Source organism: Onychostoma macrolepis, chromosome 11 (genome assembly GCF_012432095.1).
Source record: "Onychostoma macrolepis isolate SWU-2019 chromosome 11, ASM1243209v1, whole genome shotgun sequence".
Classification (NCBI taxonomy): Eukaryota; Metazoa; Chordata; class Actinopteri; order Cypriniformes; family Cyprinidae; genus Onychostoma; species Onychostoma macrolepis.
In genome coordinates, this window is record NC_081165.1 from 22623720 (window position 1) to 22642093 (window position 18374).

Sequence of the window (18374 nt, forward strand, 5' to 3'; positions counted from 1 at the left end):
AATAGATGTGAATTAAAAAAATACATGGTGCAGAAAACATTCATCTGGATGCGTTTCTAACTCCATCTGAAAAACAGAGCGCTCAAAAGTATCGCCGAGTTTCTACTTTTCATTAGGATGACGAATCACTTTCCAAATCGTTTATGTCAGTCAGCCACCAATCTCCCTAATGATGCTTTGGCACGCAATCTGATTGGATTTTTTACATTAAGTTAAGACTACTGTACCTGTATGGCACAAATGACAAGGGAATGGGCTGTGGAGAGTAGCCGGCTAGAACATTAATTTCTGAGAGGGACCCATCTGCTTGCAGAAAGGGACGGCCAAGTAATTAGGATCGAGAGCTGCTAGAGCTCAACACCTGTCATAGATACGCGAGTGTGTGTGTGAGATAGAGTGAGAGTGAGAGAGAGAGAGAGAGAGAGAAAGAGAGATCAGCACAGAAACATCATTATGCCGGAGGTGAATTTAGGAGGGTGAATGTGCATCACAACAACAGTCCCCACTGCTCGGTCAGACGTCCACCTACTGTTAGATAACAATTATAGAAGCGCAGCACTCGGTCAGCCTCCACACAAACACCTTAATATGCCATTTCTCAAAGCAACTGTGCACCATGAAATCAAAACTGGAGTTTTATGGCTGTTAACTCTGAGGCCATCTATATGCTAGACACTCCTAAAACTTTACAAAGCAAACTTTTAAGAGATGCAGAGGCCCCAAAGAGCATTTGAGCAGTTTAGTCATGCTTAAAGGGACAGTTCACCCAAAAATTAACATTCACCTTCATATCATTCCACACCTATGTGACTGGAAACAATTTTGGTTCTTATGTGGCACATGACTTAATGCCAAACAGCAAAGCACCAATGATTGTCACCATATTTCATTAGGGCTGTTTACATGAGTTGATCAATGATTTGAGAGTGACTTAAATTTTATTTAATTCTGTTCAGGAGTTTTACACTACCTATAGCAATGATGTCTTTGGAGCATGAACATTTTGGACCCCTGAAAATTTATTGCATAAACAAAATCAGCTGAGGCATTATTCAAATGTTTGTGTTCTGCAAATGAAATGTCATACTTTTTATGAAAATCATATTAAGTTTAAATTCAGATTTAAGGTGAGTGAATGATGACAGCATTTTCATTTTGAGGTGAACTATTCCTTTAAAAATGACTGAATGCTTTGGCATTAAATATTAAACCAAGTTGTTAAGTTTTCAAGCAAAATAAAACAAAATGGCAAAGTTTTCAAGCAAAAAACAAGTGTGCAAGGCTTCAAATGTAAAACAATTGTAAAATGTATCAAGTGTAAAACAACTCTATATAATGTGCTATTCACTGCGCCTAAAATGAATAATTGCAGAAAAAAATATATACGTTTGTATTGAACATTAATGGAGCAACAGATTTTGTGTGAAAATAAATCATTCAAGTTGTTTATTTTGTTTACAAATCTTATAAATGTATGAAGTGGCAAGAGGGGTCTTTTACCCCACACACGGGGTAAAAGGCACACAGTATTGATACAAATACTTCAGCTAAAACAATGTTTTATTTTTATTTTTATAATGTCTAAGTTCATACTTGTTCAAAACAATCACTTTAGCAAAGTTTGTACTATTTTCTGCTTATTTTGAAAAATAAAAGAATTCATAGTTGTTCAATAAATATAGTCATTAAAATGTTAATATAAAAAATATATTTTAGAATACAGAAACAAAATCATGTTAATAAGTAAAGATTCTGAAAGCACTGAAGGAGAACCCATAATAATAGAATATATATTTACAGTAGTAACAACAAATTATATTTTATTATATGATATGATTAATATCATGTTTTTAAATATGATGGTTTCATTCTAAACATGGTGAGTATCTCAAATATGGACACCCAACATAATATATGATATTTACCATTTGAATCTAACCATGTCATGTCAACAAATAGAAAAGTCAGCCATAATTATCATATTAATTACTTAGAGGGATACGTCAGTAAATATGTTAATAGATTTGAACTATACATAATAAATGTATTTTAAATATATTACTTTTTTACTAGGGTATATCTATTACTGTTGTTTTCACATTCTCTATTTGAAAAAAGCTTTAAAATGATGCATGATTTGTAGGATTTGGACAAAAAAAAGAAAAAAAAAGAAAGAAAATGTTATACCTGTACGCCGCCTTGGCATATTGCTCTTCATAACTCTATTAACATCAATCGAGTCCCACTCTTTATTCTCTATTCTCATTCCTGCATGTTCCTTTCAAAACCGAAACCAAAATGTCACACACAAGCTTTGCTTTCCGATTTAGGTTTTAAAGCAAAGAAGGAAGCTATTTCAGAAAACGTACAAACAAAGATCATTTTAGATGTTTAATTACTATGTGGAGCATTAGGATCGCTAGACGAGTGCTTAAACTAATTTTTGTGAAAATCTTAAATTCAACATTTTTCACTTGTTTTGCCTGTAGCACATTAAGTAGCCCATGTGCATTCCGACTTATTTTGCCAGCACAGGGTCACACACACACACACACACACACACACACACACTGTGTGCTAAGAGTATGATAAGAATATATGATAAGAGTATATAAAAACTGTACAACTGCTATAAGCTATTGATATGGCTTACAAAATAAACAAAAAGTAACTTACATTTTAGATATAAAAAGCCAGTTATATATATTTTTGCTATTTTTGAAAATATCTCCAAAAAAAAAAGCCACCACAGAATCACCAATTTTGACACACAGCCTTTCTTTTCTTAATGATTCACTGTTTTTGAATGAATCGCCTAAGTGAATGATCCTCACTCGTCATTGTCACTTGTCGCGTATTGGCGTAATGATGTAACCTCAAAAGAGACTGCAATCTGCCATGAACCCACAGACAAATTTACATTTTTTTTCTGGGTTAGTGTATATTAATGTAATATTTGCAGCCTTTATTATCAAGAAAATGAACCAAAATATATCCCAGATTCTTCACTAGCAACTCCACTAGCAAAGGGAAAACATAAGACCATTTTACACTTTTTTTCTTACAAAAATGCATTTTGTCAGATTGCATGGCTACTTTTAAATGGCTGTCAGTGGAGAAAGGCACTTTTTGTGACCAGATGGTGTAGATACAGTGTCTACCAGCATGAGCGAACTGAGTAATGACGTAAACTAGGCTTTTGGCTATTTAAAGACAAGAACAAAGCCTTCGATGTGTTCCAATGTCCTATTTCAATTGGAAATATGTCAACACAGGAAAGAAAATTTGTCAAACCATTTCAAACCTTGCTCAGACAGGCATCTAGTGTCCAAATGTTGCCCCCAATGTCTATTTACTATCCATCAATCAAATCTGGATTGTAATTATGTTTTCAAATTAAAAATTCTTCACACAAGTTAAAAGTTCTTCACACAAATTAGCCCAAAATACTGAATCAATCTCCTGCTGTAAACTTGGAGCAAGACCTAACAATATTTCCCTTACTTGTACAAGATGGAATGAGTAACATGCAAGTCACACCAAAAAAGAAACATGAATATTTCAAAACAGTTGTCATCATGTCTACCCCTGAAAACGTAGGATGACAGCAAGTCTTGAGGGAAAGACTGTGATAGGAAGAGTGAGAGAAAGAGTGGGAGAGAAAAAAGTTTGTCTGGCAAAAAAAAAAAAGAAAAAAAAAAAGAGCTTTTTAACTTGATATACTTCATATCAGAGTTGTTGATGCTTTCTGTGGAATATACTGTAACACTGTAAGACAAATCTTACAGATCATCAGCAAAGCTCTCCTTGTCTATGGTGGCTTTTCCGTAAAGAGATTCTTACTTTTCCAAGAAGTCCAGTGGTCAGGATCATATGACCATAAATAGCACTGTGGACTAAACGGCTGTTTCTGTAAAATGCATTTAAAGCAGACATCTTAAAGGGGTCATCGGATGCAAAATTAACTTTACAAGTTGTTTGAACATAAATGTAGGTTGGAAGTATGTGTACACATCCATCCTATAATGATAAAAATCCACCCAGTGTTTTTTTTTTAAATCCCTATTTTAAAATCCCCTTTCTCAAATCAGGCTGTTCTGAGATTCCTGTCAGAATGATGTGGTTCTGTACAGGCCACTCCCACAATAGTTGATTGACAAGGTCGTCTTACCTTAGACCCACCCTGAGTGAGCTGTGAGCTGTCCACCATTGTGTTGACTCCGGTGCAGGGAAAGACAAGATGTCTCCGATTAAGTGATTGAGGTGTTTTGTTGTTGGATGTAATAATGAATAAAGCAGTCATCATTTACATCTGAGCCGCTGAAGACGCAGAGGATTAACGTTACTTTCATTTTGAAGGGAATGCGCCGATCCCGATCTGCTTAAATGCGTATGTGTTCACGCGAATCATTCGTGATCCAGCTTCATCTACAGAAGAAGTGAGTATAAGGGTTTTTATGAATCTTTGCAAATCGCCTTTCCTAATAATGTGCTAGTTAGCCAGTTTCGCAGCTGAAGTTTACAGTCTGCTTGTCACTCCACGAAAGAGAGGGGCGGGGTCAGCCGAGCTCATTAGCATTTAAAGCAACATGGACTAAAAAGCAGCTCGCTGAAAACAGAGCTGATTTTGACAGGGTAAAAAAATTGTCTTTTACACTACCATTGAGAAATTTTAACCGAAGTATGTTATAGACTTTTCATTAAGACCCTAAAGAATCATATCAACTTGTGGAAAATGGGCATCCGATGACCTCTTTAACAGTTAAAATGGACATTGAAAAAGTGGTTTCTGATGAACCAATAATGCAATATAAAACATAAAATATATTATTGAGTTTTTTGTTTTATTTCAAATCTTTAAAATATATAAATTGATCCTATTATTTTAATAAGGTTTATAAAATCAAAATGTAAACTATTTAAATAAATACACTTGATATGATCATGTATATAAATCAGTCATACAAACCAGTAAAACTGCGTAAACAAATAAAAGATCTTGTTTGTGTTTTCTATAAACATATGGAAAATATTTGCTCTTATAATAAAAAAAAAGCTCTTTTTATTAATTTCTTAGTAACAGTAAATCACAGAAATTTCATTCAATAAGTTGTTGTTGATGCACCAAAGTAACAATAAAACAGCCTTATTCACCATCACATATTTTTATTAAGAAATATACTGTATATATAACACATATAATACATTTTAAATAATATATTTATTTCTCTAATATAAAAAATCTAATGTTTCAATAAATTAAATTGTTGACATATACAGTATATATATATATATATATATATAAACAAAATATATTTTAAATAAATAACTAAAGAGAGTTTAAACTAACTGAACTTTAAAGATAAAGTATTTGTCATAACGCTCTAATGCTCACAAGACAATAATGTTGTCACGAATCTGGTCTGCACTTCCGTTCATTCACCACCAGAGGTCACTCACTCACCACATTGACTTTCACACCACACATCACAATGGACTACGTTTCCCATCAGCCATCTCCCCAATCACACGCTCACCTGATCACATGCACACAGCTGTAAACAATCACACTCTCTACTTAAACCCTGGACTTTCCTTCCGTCACTGCCGAGTATTGTATGCACTATCGCTGCCCTACAAAGCCCCGTTAGTTTTCCTAGTCTTGCCTTGCCATATAACTCTTTGCTTTGCCTTTATATACCTGTCTGCCATTGTTCGACCCTGCCTGTTTGACCACGCCTCTGATTCAATAAAAGGCTGCATATGGATCCGCACGTCTCTCGTCTCGTCAGCCCCGTAACAGAATACTCGGCCACACAAGGATCCAGCGGCTGTTCAAGTGGATCATGGCCAGGTATGGACACTGCGAGACTGTTATTAACCCTCGAGCAGGGCTTGCGATCGCTGGAGGATTATATACAGGAGTACTTAGAGCTCGCATATTTTTCTGATCCGCCAGACTGTGTGCTTATTGATTTCTTTTGTGAGGGCATTAACCAGCCGCTCAAATCAGTATTAACCCTTGAAGGTCCCCGTTCGTCTCTAAGTGACTTTATGGATTATGCTCAATTTACTATTGGTTCAGCGTTCACTGTGGGTGTCGCGGAGGAACGCGACACCGCACTCAATTGTGTGATCTCAACCGCGCAAAAGCACACTCACAAAATGGCGGTCACAACAGCACCCCCTCATGTCCTTGCTACCAGTTATGAGTCAGATCAAGTCACAATTAATGTTAAAGAGCCCAGTCAAGTCACAGTTGATGTTAAAGAGCCCAGTCAAGTCACAGTTGATGTTAAAGAGCCCAGTCAAGTCACAGTTGATGTTAAAGAGCCTAGTCAAGTCACAGTTGATGTTAAAGAGCCCAGTCAAGTCACAGTTGATGTTAAAGAGCCCAGTCAAGTCACAGTTGATGTTAAAGAGCCCAGTCAAGTCACAGTTGATGTTAAAGAGCCCAGTCAAGTCACAGTTGATGTTAAAGAGCCCAGTCAAGTCACAGTTGATGTTAAAGAGCCCAGTCAAGTCACAGTTGATGTTAAAGAGCCCAGTCAAGTCACAGTTGATCTTCATGAGTCAAGCCAAGTCAAAGCTGATTTTCATGAGTCAAGACAGATCAAAGCTGATCTTCACAAGCTAAGTCAAGTCACCATTGATCGTCACGAGTCAAGACAAGTCAAAGCTGATCTTCACAAGCTAAGTCAAGTCACCGTTGATCGTCACGAATCAAGTCGAAGTCAAAGCTGATTTTCATGAGCTAAGTCAAGTCATAGTTAATGTCAAAGAGTCAAATCAAGTCACAGTTGCTGTTAAAGAGTTCAGTCAAGTCACAATTGGTCATCATCAACCGAGTCTCGTCTCAACTGACCTCCCAGAATCTTGCCCCGTCTCAGCTGTCCGTCCAGAGTCACAGCACGTCACAGCTGTCCGTCCAGAGTCACAGCTGTCCGTCCAGAGTCACAGCTGTCCGTCCAGAGTCACAGCTGATCTCCTAAAGTCACGTCACGTCTCCGCTGACCGTCCAGAGTCACGTCACGTTCCGGCTGACACACCCAGATCATCAAGGTCAGTCTTCCACTATCCCAGTTTGATGTCTAGTTTGAGGGATGTACCGCTGGTGTCTGCATGCAAGGCTGGTATCCCTAAACCAACTCACTCTAACCCTCCTGTTTTTATGCATATTCCCCTGTCTGAGGCACTTCCCCTGATGGGAATCGCTTTGTGTTGCGTTTGGGCTGCGTACACCACTGCAGAACTGGCCGAGGTGGTGGCGCCCGCTGTAGCTTCTCCAGAGGTGGTGGTCCATGCTGCAGAACCTCCAGAAGCGGCATGGCTAGCGTCAGCCCCTTGTATGGTGGTGGCGCCCAGTAATGTACTCTCAACCTGTTGTGTTTTGGTCGAAGAGACCGTTACTAAACTCTCCCTCTGTCCTGAGTTTACTGCTGCAGAACCTCCAGAGGTGGCGGCAGCTGCTGCAGAACCTCCAGAGGTGTCAGCGGTATCCGTCGGTGAACTCTCGCTCTGTCCTGTCACGGCTATGGAGGCCGTCAATGAACTCTCGTTCTGTCCTGTCACGGCTATAGAGGCCGTCTATGAACTTTCTGTGTTCCCTGCCTCGGTCCTTGGGTCCGTGCATGTTCTCTCTCCTTTCTATGTCTCCATTCTCCCTAGGTCCCAGGCTCTGCTGTGGGTTCCTGATTCGTCGTGGTGGGCTCCTGCTCTATCTGCTCCACCGTGGTGGTCTTCGGGTCCGTCTGCTCCGCTCTGGTGGTCTTCTGCTCCACCTGTTCCGTCTGCTCTGCTGTGGTGGTCCACTATCTGGCTCTGGTGGTCTTCTGCTCCGCCCTGGTGGGCTCCTGCTCCACCTGTTCCGTCTGCTCCGCTGTGGTGGTCCACTATCTGGCTCTGGTGGTCTTCTGCTCCGCCTGTTCCGCCTGTCACGAATCTGGTCTGCACTTCCGTTCATTCACCACCAGAGGTCACTCACTCACCACATTGACTTTCACACCACACATCACAATGGACTACGTTTCCCATCAGCCATCTCCCCAATCACACGCTCACCTGATCACATGCACACAGCTGTAAACAATCACACTCTCTACTTAAACCCTGGACTTTCCTTCCGTCACTGCCGAGTATTGTATGCATTATCGCTGCCCTACAGAGCCCCATTAGTTTTCCTAGTCTTGCCTAGTCTTTGTCGGATTGTGTTTTCCCCTGCCTGGACTATCGCTCACGTTTTGGATTACCTCTCTTGTCTAGCCCTCTTGATACTGTTCGCTGTCGCCTGACCCACGCCTGTTTCAGATAACTCTTTGCTTTGCCTTTATATACCTGTCTGCCATTGTTTGACCCTGCCTGTTTGACCACGTCTCTGATTCAATAAAAGTCTGCATATGGATCCGCACGTCTCTTGTCTCGTCAGCCCCGTAACAAATGTATTTGCAAAAACAATGGCACACTGAAATTACTGTGATATTTTATATATTTATTAGCAAAATCACTGTAAATATGCTGTGAATATTAACTATATGCCCCGGCTCTACTGCGTACTAGCTGATCCGTGGATGAAAATGAGTGGCGACTCCAATAAAGAGACCAGTGGGAGTGCTAAAGCAAATTACCACTATGTTTTGCTTTTGGACACAGCCTGTTTGTCAGCACACTAGTGTATCCAGGCCCTTTGTCTTTAGTCTTTGCTGAGCAGTCTCTCAAACCAGCTATAGTTTACTATTGCTTAGAATCCATCACAGTTGTTGAGCCATTTAGGCATACAGGGCAGGATCAATGCAATAATAAAACCAATTCATGACAACAATGATTGCAATAAAGCAACCAAGCAACATTGTAATAAAGAAGCAAGCCCTTGTACACCTTTGTATGAAGATAAAAAGCCCAAACTTATTTTGCAGACTGTTATGAGAGAAAAAGCAATGCTCACAAAGCAGCCAACATAACAATGAGACCTTAGTGGTGTGCCATTCAATAAGAAACAAAAAAGTGGAAGAAAAAAGTGAGAAGTGTTTAATTATGAGATTACCCAAATGATTCACAATCATGTATGTAAAACACTCAAATAAACTGAATGAAAATTTCCTAAAAATTGCCTACTTTAAGGCCATCAAAGATATTAATGAGTTTGTTTCTTCACTGGAACAGATTTGGAGAAGTTTAACATTAAATTACTTGGATTTTCTGCAGTGAATGGATGCCGTCAGAATGAGTGTCAAAACAGCAGATAAAACATCAAAACAAGTAACCCACACAACTCAACTTTTTATCTGAAGGAAGAGTTATTTTGAATTATGGACAATTATTAGCCAGAAGTGATGGTTTAATGTTTAAAAACATCTTAATGGTGTATTTGTTTCTTACAAACATGCAGGATTATTGTGATTTGTTTTATTTTTTATCAGCTGTTTGGACTCTCATTCTGATGGCACCCATTCACTACAGAGGATCAACTGGTAATATGCAGCTCAATGCAGATATCTAATATGATAATATTAAGATTACTTGCAGGTACAGTATAAAAAATAAATATAGACTAGCATTGAGATTTTGTGGAAATTGTATTGTGGAATTCTAAGCTGCTATTTTCATGTTTTCTTTTTAAATCTGAGCCACATCCCCTCATTTATGCTACTGAAGATCAATCAAATTTGCAAAAATGAAAGCCAGTCGCACAGCTGATCACACCAAACTAACCCTGCATGTCTGGCAGGGCACGCAGAAAATTGTCTGAAATGTTACTGTTAAATTTCCTCTATGATGAATGCATATCGGCTCTATATCGTGTTTTCTGGAACACACAGTCTCATATTCAGCACTAAGCAGATAGCGGTGTGGAATCATTTTCAGTGCATTTCTATGCTCAGAGACATCTATCTTTTTAATGGGCTTCTTATCAAACGCCAGCGAGCCAACCGTGCAGCCCAAGCATGAAAGCCTAATTGAATCATAGAATGCTAGGGCATTGCAAAACCTATCTGATGACACTGTCAACCTGGCATATAAATTAAGCAGGGCTCTAGGAGGAAATAGTGCTCTGCATGCCCAGCCTGCAGTAATAAAGCAAATCTTTAGCATTAATGCTTTATTTAAAAGTGCATTAACACAGATAGGTTATTAATTTCAAGCATTTTATGAGTATAATAGCACAGATGACCATGAAAGGCACCTTGATCGTGTGGTAAAAGAATATACCGCTGGGCTCAGTGTGGGCCTATGGGGGATTCGCTGGGATACAAGTCTTTCTCTCTAAAAACTCAGTCTGACTTGCCAGACCTTACCAGTATCTGACAATCTAACAACAAATGACAGATGCAAACTCCTTATGTACTGAGTAGCAACAAATGAAAATTTCTACTTCATTCAATTCAATATGTTATTTGTTGTTTCTTCGTAATTAATTGTGAAATGTACAAGCAATGTCAGAGTAAAAATTGTTTCTGTTCACAGACACACACACACGTTTGTTTTTGTGTAAAGTGGGGACATCCCAAAGTGTAATGGTTTTTATACTGTACAAACTGAATGTGCTATTGCCCTACACCAGGGGTTCCCAAACTCATTCCTGGAGCCTCCCCAACACTGCACATTTTTCATGTCTCCTTTATCAATCACACCTGATTCAACTCATCAGCTCATTAGTAGAAACTCCAAGACCAGAAATGGGTGTGTCAGACAAAGGAGACATGCAAAATGTGCAGTGTTGGGGAGGCTCCAGGAACGTGTTTGGGAACCCCTGCCCTACACCAACCCTACACCTAACCCTACCCCTTACAGGAAACTTTGTGCTATTTCAGATTTTCAATACACTCCATTCTGTGTGATTTATAAGCGATTTGTAAAGTGGGGACATGTCCTGAAAAGTCACCTTCTCCTTGTAATGCCTATGTCATAACCTGGTCATTATACAAATTTATGTCCTCATTTGTCACAAAAACGCACACACACACATACATACATATAATTCCTTATGCTCATCAAGGCTGTATCTATTTGATCAAAAATACAGAAAAATTAATTTTGTTAACTATTATTGCAATTAAAATAACAGCTTCTATTTTAATATACTTTCATACTTTATTTTTAATAAAGTTTGTTATTTTTTAACTTTTTTTCATCAAACAATCAAATTAAAAAGTATTACAGGTTCCAAAAGAAAAAAAAAAAATATATATATATATATATATATATATATATTAAGCAGCACAACAGTTTGATAATAATCAGCATATTAGAATGATTTCTGAAGGATCATGTGACATTGAAGTCTGAGTAATGGCTGATTAAATTTCAGCGCTGCATAATATAAATAAATTATATTTTAAAGTATATTAAAATAGAAAACCAATACTAGAAATTGCAATAATATTTCACAATATTACTGTTTTTTTTAATGTATTTTTATTCAGATAAATACAGCCTTGATGGGCATAAGGCTGACCTATCAAATGACTTATGTATTTCTGTAAAAATAATGTACAGTTTGATTGGACTTTTGACATCAATAACAAAAGACATGAACTTATCGAACTATGCACAGGTCAGCTGTGTTTTATTATTTGCATTTATCATCATTTTTTTCCTGCCGAACAACCCTGTGACCCACCAGTGAAGAAGCACTGCTAAGTTCAGACTTATGTGAAATAAAGAAGCAAAGTGTTTCTGTTGATTCAGCTGTCTGCATTTTGAATAAAGTGCACAACAAATTGGCACAGTCTCGCTGACTTGCGTAAAATGCTTATCTATCCTAAAAGATTTCCTTGATGGAACGCTGACTGCCTTATATTTGAAGTCATTCATTAAGCATAGTGAGAAATATTCCAAGCAACCAATTCATTTTAAATGATATTCCTCCAGTTAATTTCGCACACTGCTTCAAACTCTATTTAACTGCTGATTTGAATGCGGTTCAGCACAAACAAATGAAGCGCTATAATCGAGGTCTGCTCCTCTTCAAAGAAAACCACAAGAAGTCTTGAGGGAATTTTCATCACCTCAAAGCAAGCGGCTGTTTGGAGGATATCACAGACAAAGCATTTAACTATGAGTTAACAGTGCAAAAAGATGGAAAGGAATATTGCGGTATGCAAAGTCAAACTTTTCCCACAAAGAATGCATTGTCATTTCTAATTTCACAGGGGTGCAAATAAACAATGGGTGTGCACAGTAAAGCCATTATCTGCACGGCACCCATTCACTGTGTAGGATAAGCAATGTTTAGCTGTGTGTCAACTTTACAAACCATGGGCCACGTTAATGAAACATAAGCAAACAAACTTCTCTGTAAATTGTTTGTAAACACTATTCTCACACATGCAGTTCATGCATTCAATTTAATGCAATAATTTACTTAAGAATGGCTTTATTCATTCTGCTTATGTTTAATGAATGAGGCCCAACGGTACTGTGTTCTTAAATTTTGTTTAAATTAGGTTTGATGTACAATACGAGAGTCATATATTTATAGAGCACATCAGCACATATTGTTAAACTTAAATATTAATCACCAGCCAGAGAATGAGGTCATCAAACTGTCAAAACAGAACAAGTTCATTGTGGTGGACATAAATAATTACTTCATATTGATGCAGGATGTTGATGTTGTGTTGTCCTGCAAGTCGGATTCAAGATCAATTACACTAGAAATTGAAAGAAGACCAGATGATGAAAGCTAACAGCTGATATGAGGTGTTGGGTATCAAACAAAAAACAGAATAAATAAAAACGAAAAATAAGCCTATGTTATGGGTAGCTGACAAGTAAAGTAGGGACAATTGATAAGGTGTATAAAACCGCACAATTCATTATATATATATATATATATATATATATATATATTAGGGCAGTCAATCGATTATTTTATTTATTTATTTATTTATTTTTAATTGTGATTAATCGCATAATTGTCATGAGTTAACTCGTGATTAATCACACATTTTTATTTGTTCTAAATGTACCTTAAATGAATACAAGTTTTTAATACTCTAATTGACATGGGCATGGATAAATATGGATGCTTTATGCAAATGTATGTTTATTATTATTGAAACCATAGTCAACATAGAGCATGAAGACTAGACATGTTTCAAAGGTCATAGATGTTTTTCAAATAACTTTTCTATTAGACACATGAACAAAGAAATACCAGGTTCCCATTACTTCTCTTTCTTTGCACTGAGGAATTTACTTACACTAACCTGTTTACATTTTTGCATGACAGGGCAGCTCTTCTTCTGAACATGCAAAATGTACATTTATTATTTATTATTACATTTGTTTCCCTCTCTGTGCCCACATACTGTATTTAGATGAAGCTAAATTCTCAATAAAACTGTTTTCATTGGTTACTGTTTCTGTTGAATGAATATGAAATAATTCAAACTGAAACGCGATCCATTAAGACAACATAACCAACATAAATGTAATGCATGTAAAATTAGAGAGACAACATAATATCTGTGTTTAACTGAATTAAAGCGCTGCTCCTCTCTCCCGCGCTGAACAGAAACTGAGCAGACGCAGAGAGAGAAAGAGAGAGAGAGAGAGAGAGAGGTGTGTGCGCGCGCGCTGGGAGAGCGAGACCTCGCGCTCGCGCGGCAGTATAAGGTTTGGGCACTTTTTTTAAAGGGAAAAAAGTCGCTAAAGGGGTCTGCAGTGTTGCTAAGTTGGCAACACTGTGCATCTCAATTTATCCAACTACGGGTTGGGCCATGGGTCAAAGAGAAAATACGCGCAGCCTTAATCGCGCTTTAAAAAAATTTGTGCCGTTAAAATGAATTTGCGTTAACGCGTTTAAAATAAATTCAATGCACACAGACTGAAGTAGTTTAAGTCTTTGGTTCTTTTAATTGTGATGATTTTGGCTCACATTTAACAAAAACCCACCAATTCACTATCTCAACAAATTAGAATATGGTGACATGCCAATCAGCTAATCAACTCAAAACACCTGCAAAGGTTTCCTGAGCCTTCAAAATGGTCTTTCAGTTTGGTTCACTAGGCTACACAATCATGGGGAAGACTGCTGATCTGACAGTTGTCCAGAAGACAATCATTGACACTCTTCACAAGGAGGGTAAGCCACAAACATTCATTGCCAAAGAAGCTGGCTGTTCACAGAGTGAACCGCAGCCTTATGAGGATTGTCAAGCAAAATCGATTCAAGAATTTGGGTGAACTTCACAAGGAATGGACTGAGGCTGGGGTCAAGGCATCAAGAGCCACCACACACAGACGTGTCAAGGTATTTGGCTACAGTCGTCGTATTCCTCGTTAAGTCACTCCTGAACCACAGACATCGTCAGAGTCGTCTTACCTGGGCTAAGGAGAAGAAGAACTGGACTGTTGCCCAGTGGTCCAAAGTCCTCTTTTCAGATGAGAGCAAGTTTAGTATTTCATTTGGAAACCAAGGTCCTAGAGTCTGGAGGAAGGGTGGAGAAGCTTCTAGCCCAAGTTGCTTTAAGTCCAGTGTTAAGTTTCCACAGTCTGTGATGATTTGGGGTGCAATGTCATCTGCTGGTGTTGGTCCATTGTGTTTTTTGAAAACCAAAGTCACTGCACCTGTTTACCAAGAAATTTTGGAGCACTTCATGCTTCCTTCTGCTGACCAGCTTTTTAAAGATGCTGATTTCATTTTCCAGCAGGATTTGGCACCTGCCCACACTGCCAAAAGCACCAAAAGCTGGTTAAATGACCATGGTGTTGGTGTGCTTGACTGGCCAGCAAACTCACCAGACCTGAACCCCATAGAGAATCTATGGGGTATTGTCAAGAGGAAAATGAGAAACAAGAGACCAAAAAATGCAGATGAGCTGAAGGCCACTGTCAAAGAAACCTGGGCTTCCATACCACCTCAGCAGTGCCACAAACTGATCACCTCCATGCCACGCCAAATTGAGGCAGTAATTAAAGCAAAAGGAGCCCCTACCAAGTATTGAGTACATATACAGTAAATTAACATACTTTCCAGAAGGCCAACAATTCACTAAAAATGTTTTTTTTATTGGTCTTATGAAGTATTCTAATTTGTTGAGTTGGTGGGTTTTTGTTAAATGTGAGCCAAAATCATCATAATTAAAAGAACCAAAGACTTAAACTACTTCAGTCTGTGTGCATTGAATTTATTTAATACATGAGTTTCACAATTTGAGTTGAATTACTGAAATAAATGAACTTTTCCACGACATTCTAATTTATTGAGATGCACCTGTGTATATATAGACATATATATATATATATATATATATATATATATATATATGATTGTTCTACAGCATTTATAATTTATCACACATTACACTCATGAAATGTATCTTTTAAATAAGAATTACTGCTTAAATTCAGCAGGTTGCATTGCCAGGTTGCATTTAATTTAATAATCTCTTAATTTTAAAATTATTATCAATACTCCTGCTAGTTTCAACAGCAGATTCTAGATACATTTATTTGTAAGTTTTGATGCAACTTCTATCATCATATACAGACAATACCAACACGTGATGTATAACTGCAGTGTTATAATACAGTATAATGATATAATATTTTACTTATATACAGTAGCTATAGATTTATTAAGTTTCTCAAGCAAGTGTCATAATATTTAAACAGCCTATAGCTTACAATTCTTATGTTGAAAGTAGCTATCACAAACATTTGAAATTAAAAATTACCATTGACAGAAACAGCCAACTATGGTAAATCTCACAAGAAATCCAGTGAATCATAAAGAACTTTTCCAACCTTCACGAGTGCATTACATTATATTTCCTTATTTATCTAAACGTGTACTTTCCTTACAAAAATGCCATGACACAAAAGCAGTATTATTTCTAAAATTATAGTGGATTTGGGTGTCCGTCATGACACTTGCTGTGAGAAATACCACAGTGATACAAACGGTGAAACAACAGTTGGAGGTCTGTTATCACTAGAATATCGCAATCCTCTCAGCGAATCAGATTTGAGGACCAGAAAGACCTGTTATATAAAACTTGATAAGAATGAGGATACACAGTTCTACATGCTTCTTTTTTAAATCACATTAAGGATATTTACAGTAAGTTACTGTTTTTTTTTACTTCAGTACCATGTGGGTCAGTGCCTTGGAGATGAGCCTTCAATTAGTGTGTCTGTGTCAGATGGCTGTGATTCCCACTGACGTTCACAGGAAGGCTTCTTTTCTCGCCCATCATCCCTGCTGACAGGGCAGCCCCCTCTCTTTGCCTCATTCATCTTCATTAGCTGTCTATTCCCTCCATCTCATGTCAAAAATACTTAATGTCTGTTGTGTGGGCCAAGATGAGCCCTGATTAGTTAGTGCTAATACTGACGCATTTCAGCATAGCCTCTGTGTTCCTCCCCGATCCGGCTCCGTTAACAGTCCCTGTAGTCCTTTTAGCAAAGAAACAATACAGCTGCCATCTGTTTCCTGCTATACTTCCTACTGTTTTACGTGGCCCACCACCTCCTGCCTAACCAGTTAAACAGCGGGAAAAACAGCAAGAATGAAGGCAAATACAAACATGTTTACTTTAAATGAGTGCCAGCGCCAAATTTACCACTGAGCTTTGGCCTCTAAACAACAATGGTAAAGTAATACCTACAGAGATGGGAAATATATAAATCCAAGATCAAGTCTTTATTAAAAACTTTAAGGCTATCTAAATATGAGTAGACCATATAATAATTCTAAAAATAAAATCAACCAATAAAACAGTATTTGTTTTACTTACTATTGAACAAGCATGGTTCTGTGGTTTAGTTCCATTTTCCCTCTTCCCAGCATGCACTGGGGCATGAAAAATTATAGTTGCCTTGTTTAACTATTTCTATTTCATTCTATTTACAATGTTGCTGATTTTCTTGTCCCATTTATTAAGGTCTGTTTGTGTGTTTGGTACTATACTCAAAATGATCCGTTAGCTGATTGTTACCCTTGTAAATTCAGTCAAGACATTTAGTTAAAAAAATTACATAAATTATAATGGCAGGTCCCTTCATTTTTTTAAGCTCAGCAGACACTTTTTTTACAGTGTATTTCATATCAAAATATTGGCTTTGAGGATCATATCTCTTGTGGATAATAAGTATTCTAAAGACTTAGGAGTCAATGCTGCATTGCAGAATATTAAATTATCTTCTAATTTCAATTGCACTGAAAATGAAAAGACTAGCAAAGCCCTATGAACTGGAAAAGCATGTAAATCTTCATCATAAACTTTTCAGTCAATAATCTATATTAGTCAATAAAAATATTAAAATAACCTAAAATGAAAACAAACAATAAATAAATAGAGTCATAGAGTTGGATGCTTCATTCCCGGCCACAACTGAATTATGCTTCATGAAAACACATGGCCTTCCCCACAGCCACTGGATTCAGTAGATTTGGTGTATGCTGATAGGATTATGATCATTTCAGTGTGAGGATTTGTCACAAAGCAATGCACAACTCACCGACTGTACTGCTCTTAATATTTATTCAGCACCAACAGTGGAGTGCTATTATGACATGTAACTTTTTATAATGTGTCATACCTGCCTCTTCCACTTCCTCCCCATCTTCTTCCTCTTCTGCATTATGTGTCGGAGGTCCTGCAGAACCGACTTCTTCCATTAAGATCCTCTCTGTTTCTGCAGTCTAGCACAGTACACCAGAATACATTATCTTCATCATTATCTTCAAACACAATTAACTGATTTGACATTATCATTCTACAACTAAACTAGCTATTGTGCACCTACCTCAATTGTGAATGCAATTACACTTTTTTTACTTTTGTTCAGGAGTTGGGAGATTTAAAAAAAAAATGTTTTTGGAAGTCTCTTATGCTCACTGCATGTATTTTTCATTAATGTTCAAAATACAGTAAAAACAGTAATATTTAAATTCAAAATAACTGTTTTCTATGTCAATACACTGTTAGACATTTCTGTAATTTCCACAGTTATTTACTGTATATCATCCAGTATAATACTGCAAATTCCCTTTACAGTAAATAACTGTAATACCCTTTGCATCATGGGAATTTTCTGTGAAGTCAGACCCCACATACAGAGACTTACTGTATTTTTTAAAATAGCTGTATACTACTGTATTTGCTGTAATGGTCTCTTTGGCGCCATTCTATTGAGGTTGTTTTATTTTCGTTATTTCTTACATTTGGATTGACACAATTTGCCCTACACCGTTTCTACAACGCCACAGCAGCTTGGGACTGACTACAGGATGTGTTACATCGCTTGTAATGATTGGAAAAATCCATTTTCTACTTTGTGTCAGAAACAGCGCGAGAGCTTGGAGTACATCTGTAGGTCAGAAATATACCGGGGCATCAGTTTACTGTCCGCATTCACTGTAGATA

General features: G+C 37.5%; 1 protein-coding gene across 3 annotated transcripts in view; it reads right to left on the reverse strand.

Moving 5' to 3' along the window:
• The window catches only part of si:ch211-51h4.2 (uncharacterized), a 133441-nt gene that overhangs the window by 102712 nt on the left and 12355 nt on the right, over positions 1–18374 (reverse strand). For all 3 annotated transcript variants that reach the window (XM_058791755.1, XM_058791756.1, XM_058791753.1), the window contains exon 5: positions 17548–17650. In XM_058791755.1, coding sequence (XP_058647738.1) covers positions 17548–17650 — 103 coding nt within the window. The remainder of the gene's footprint in view (positions 1–17547; positions 17651–18374) is intronic.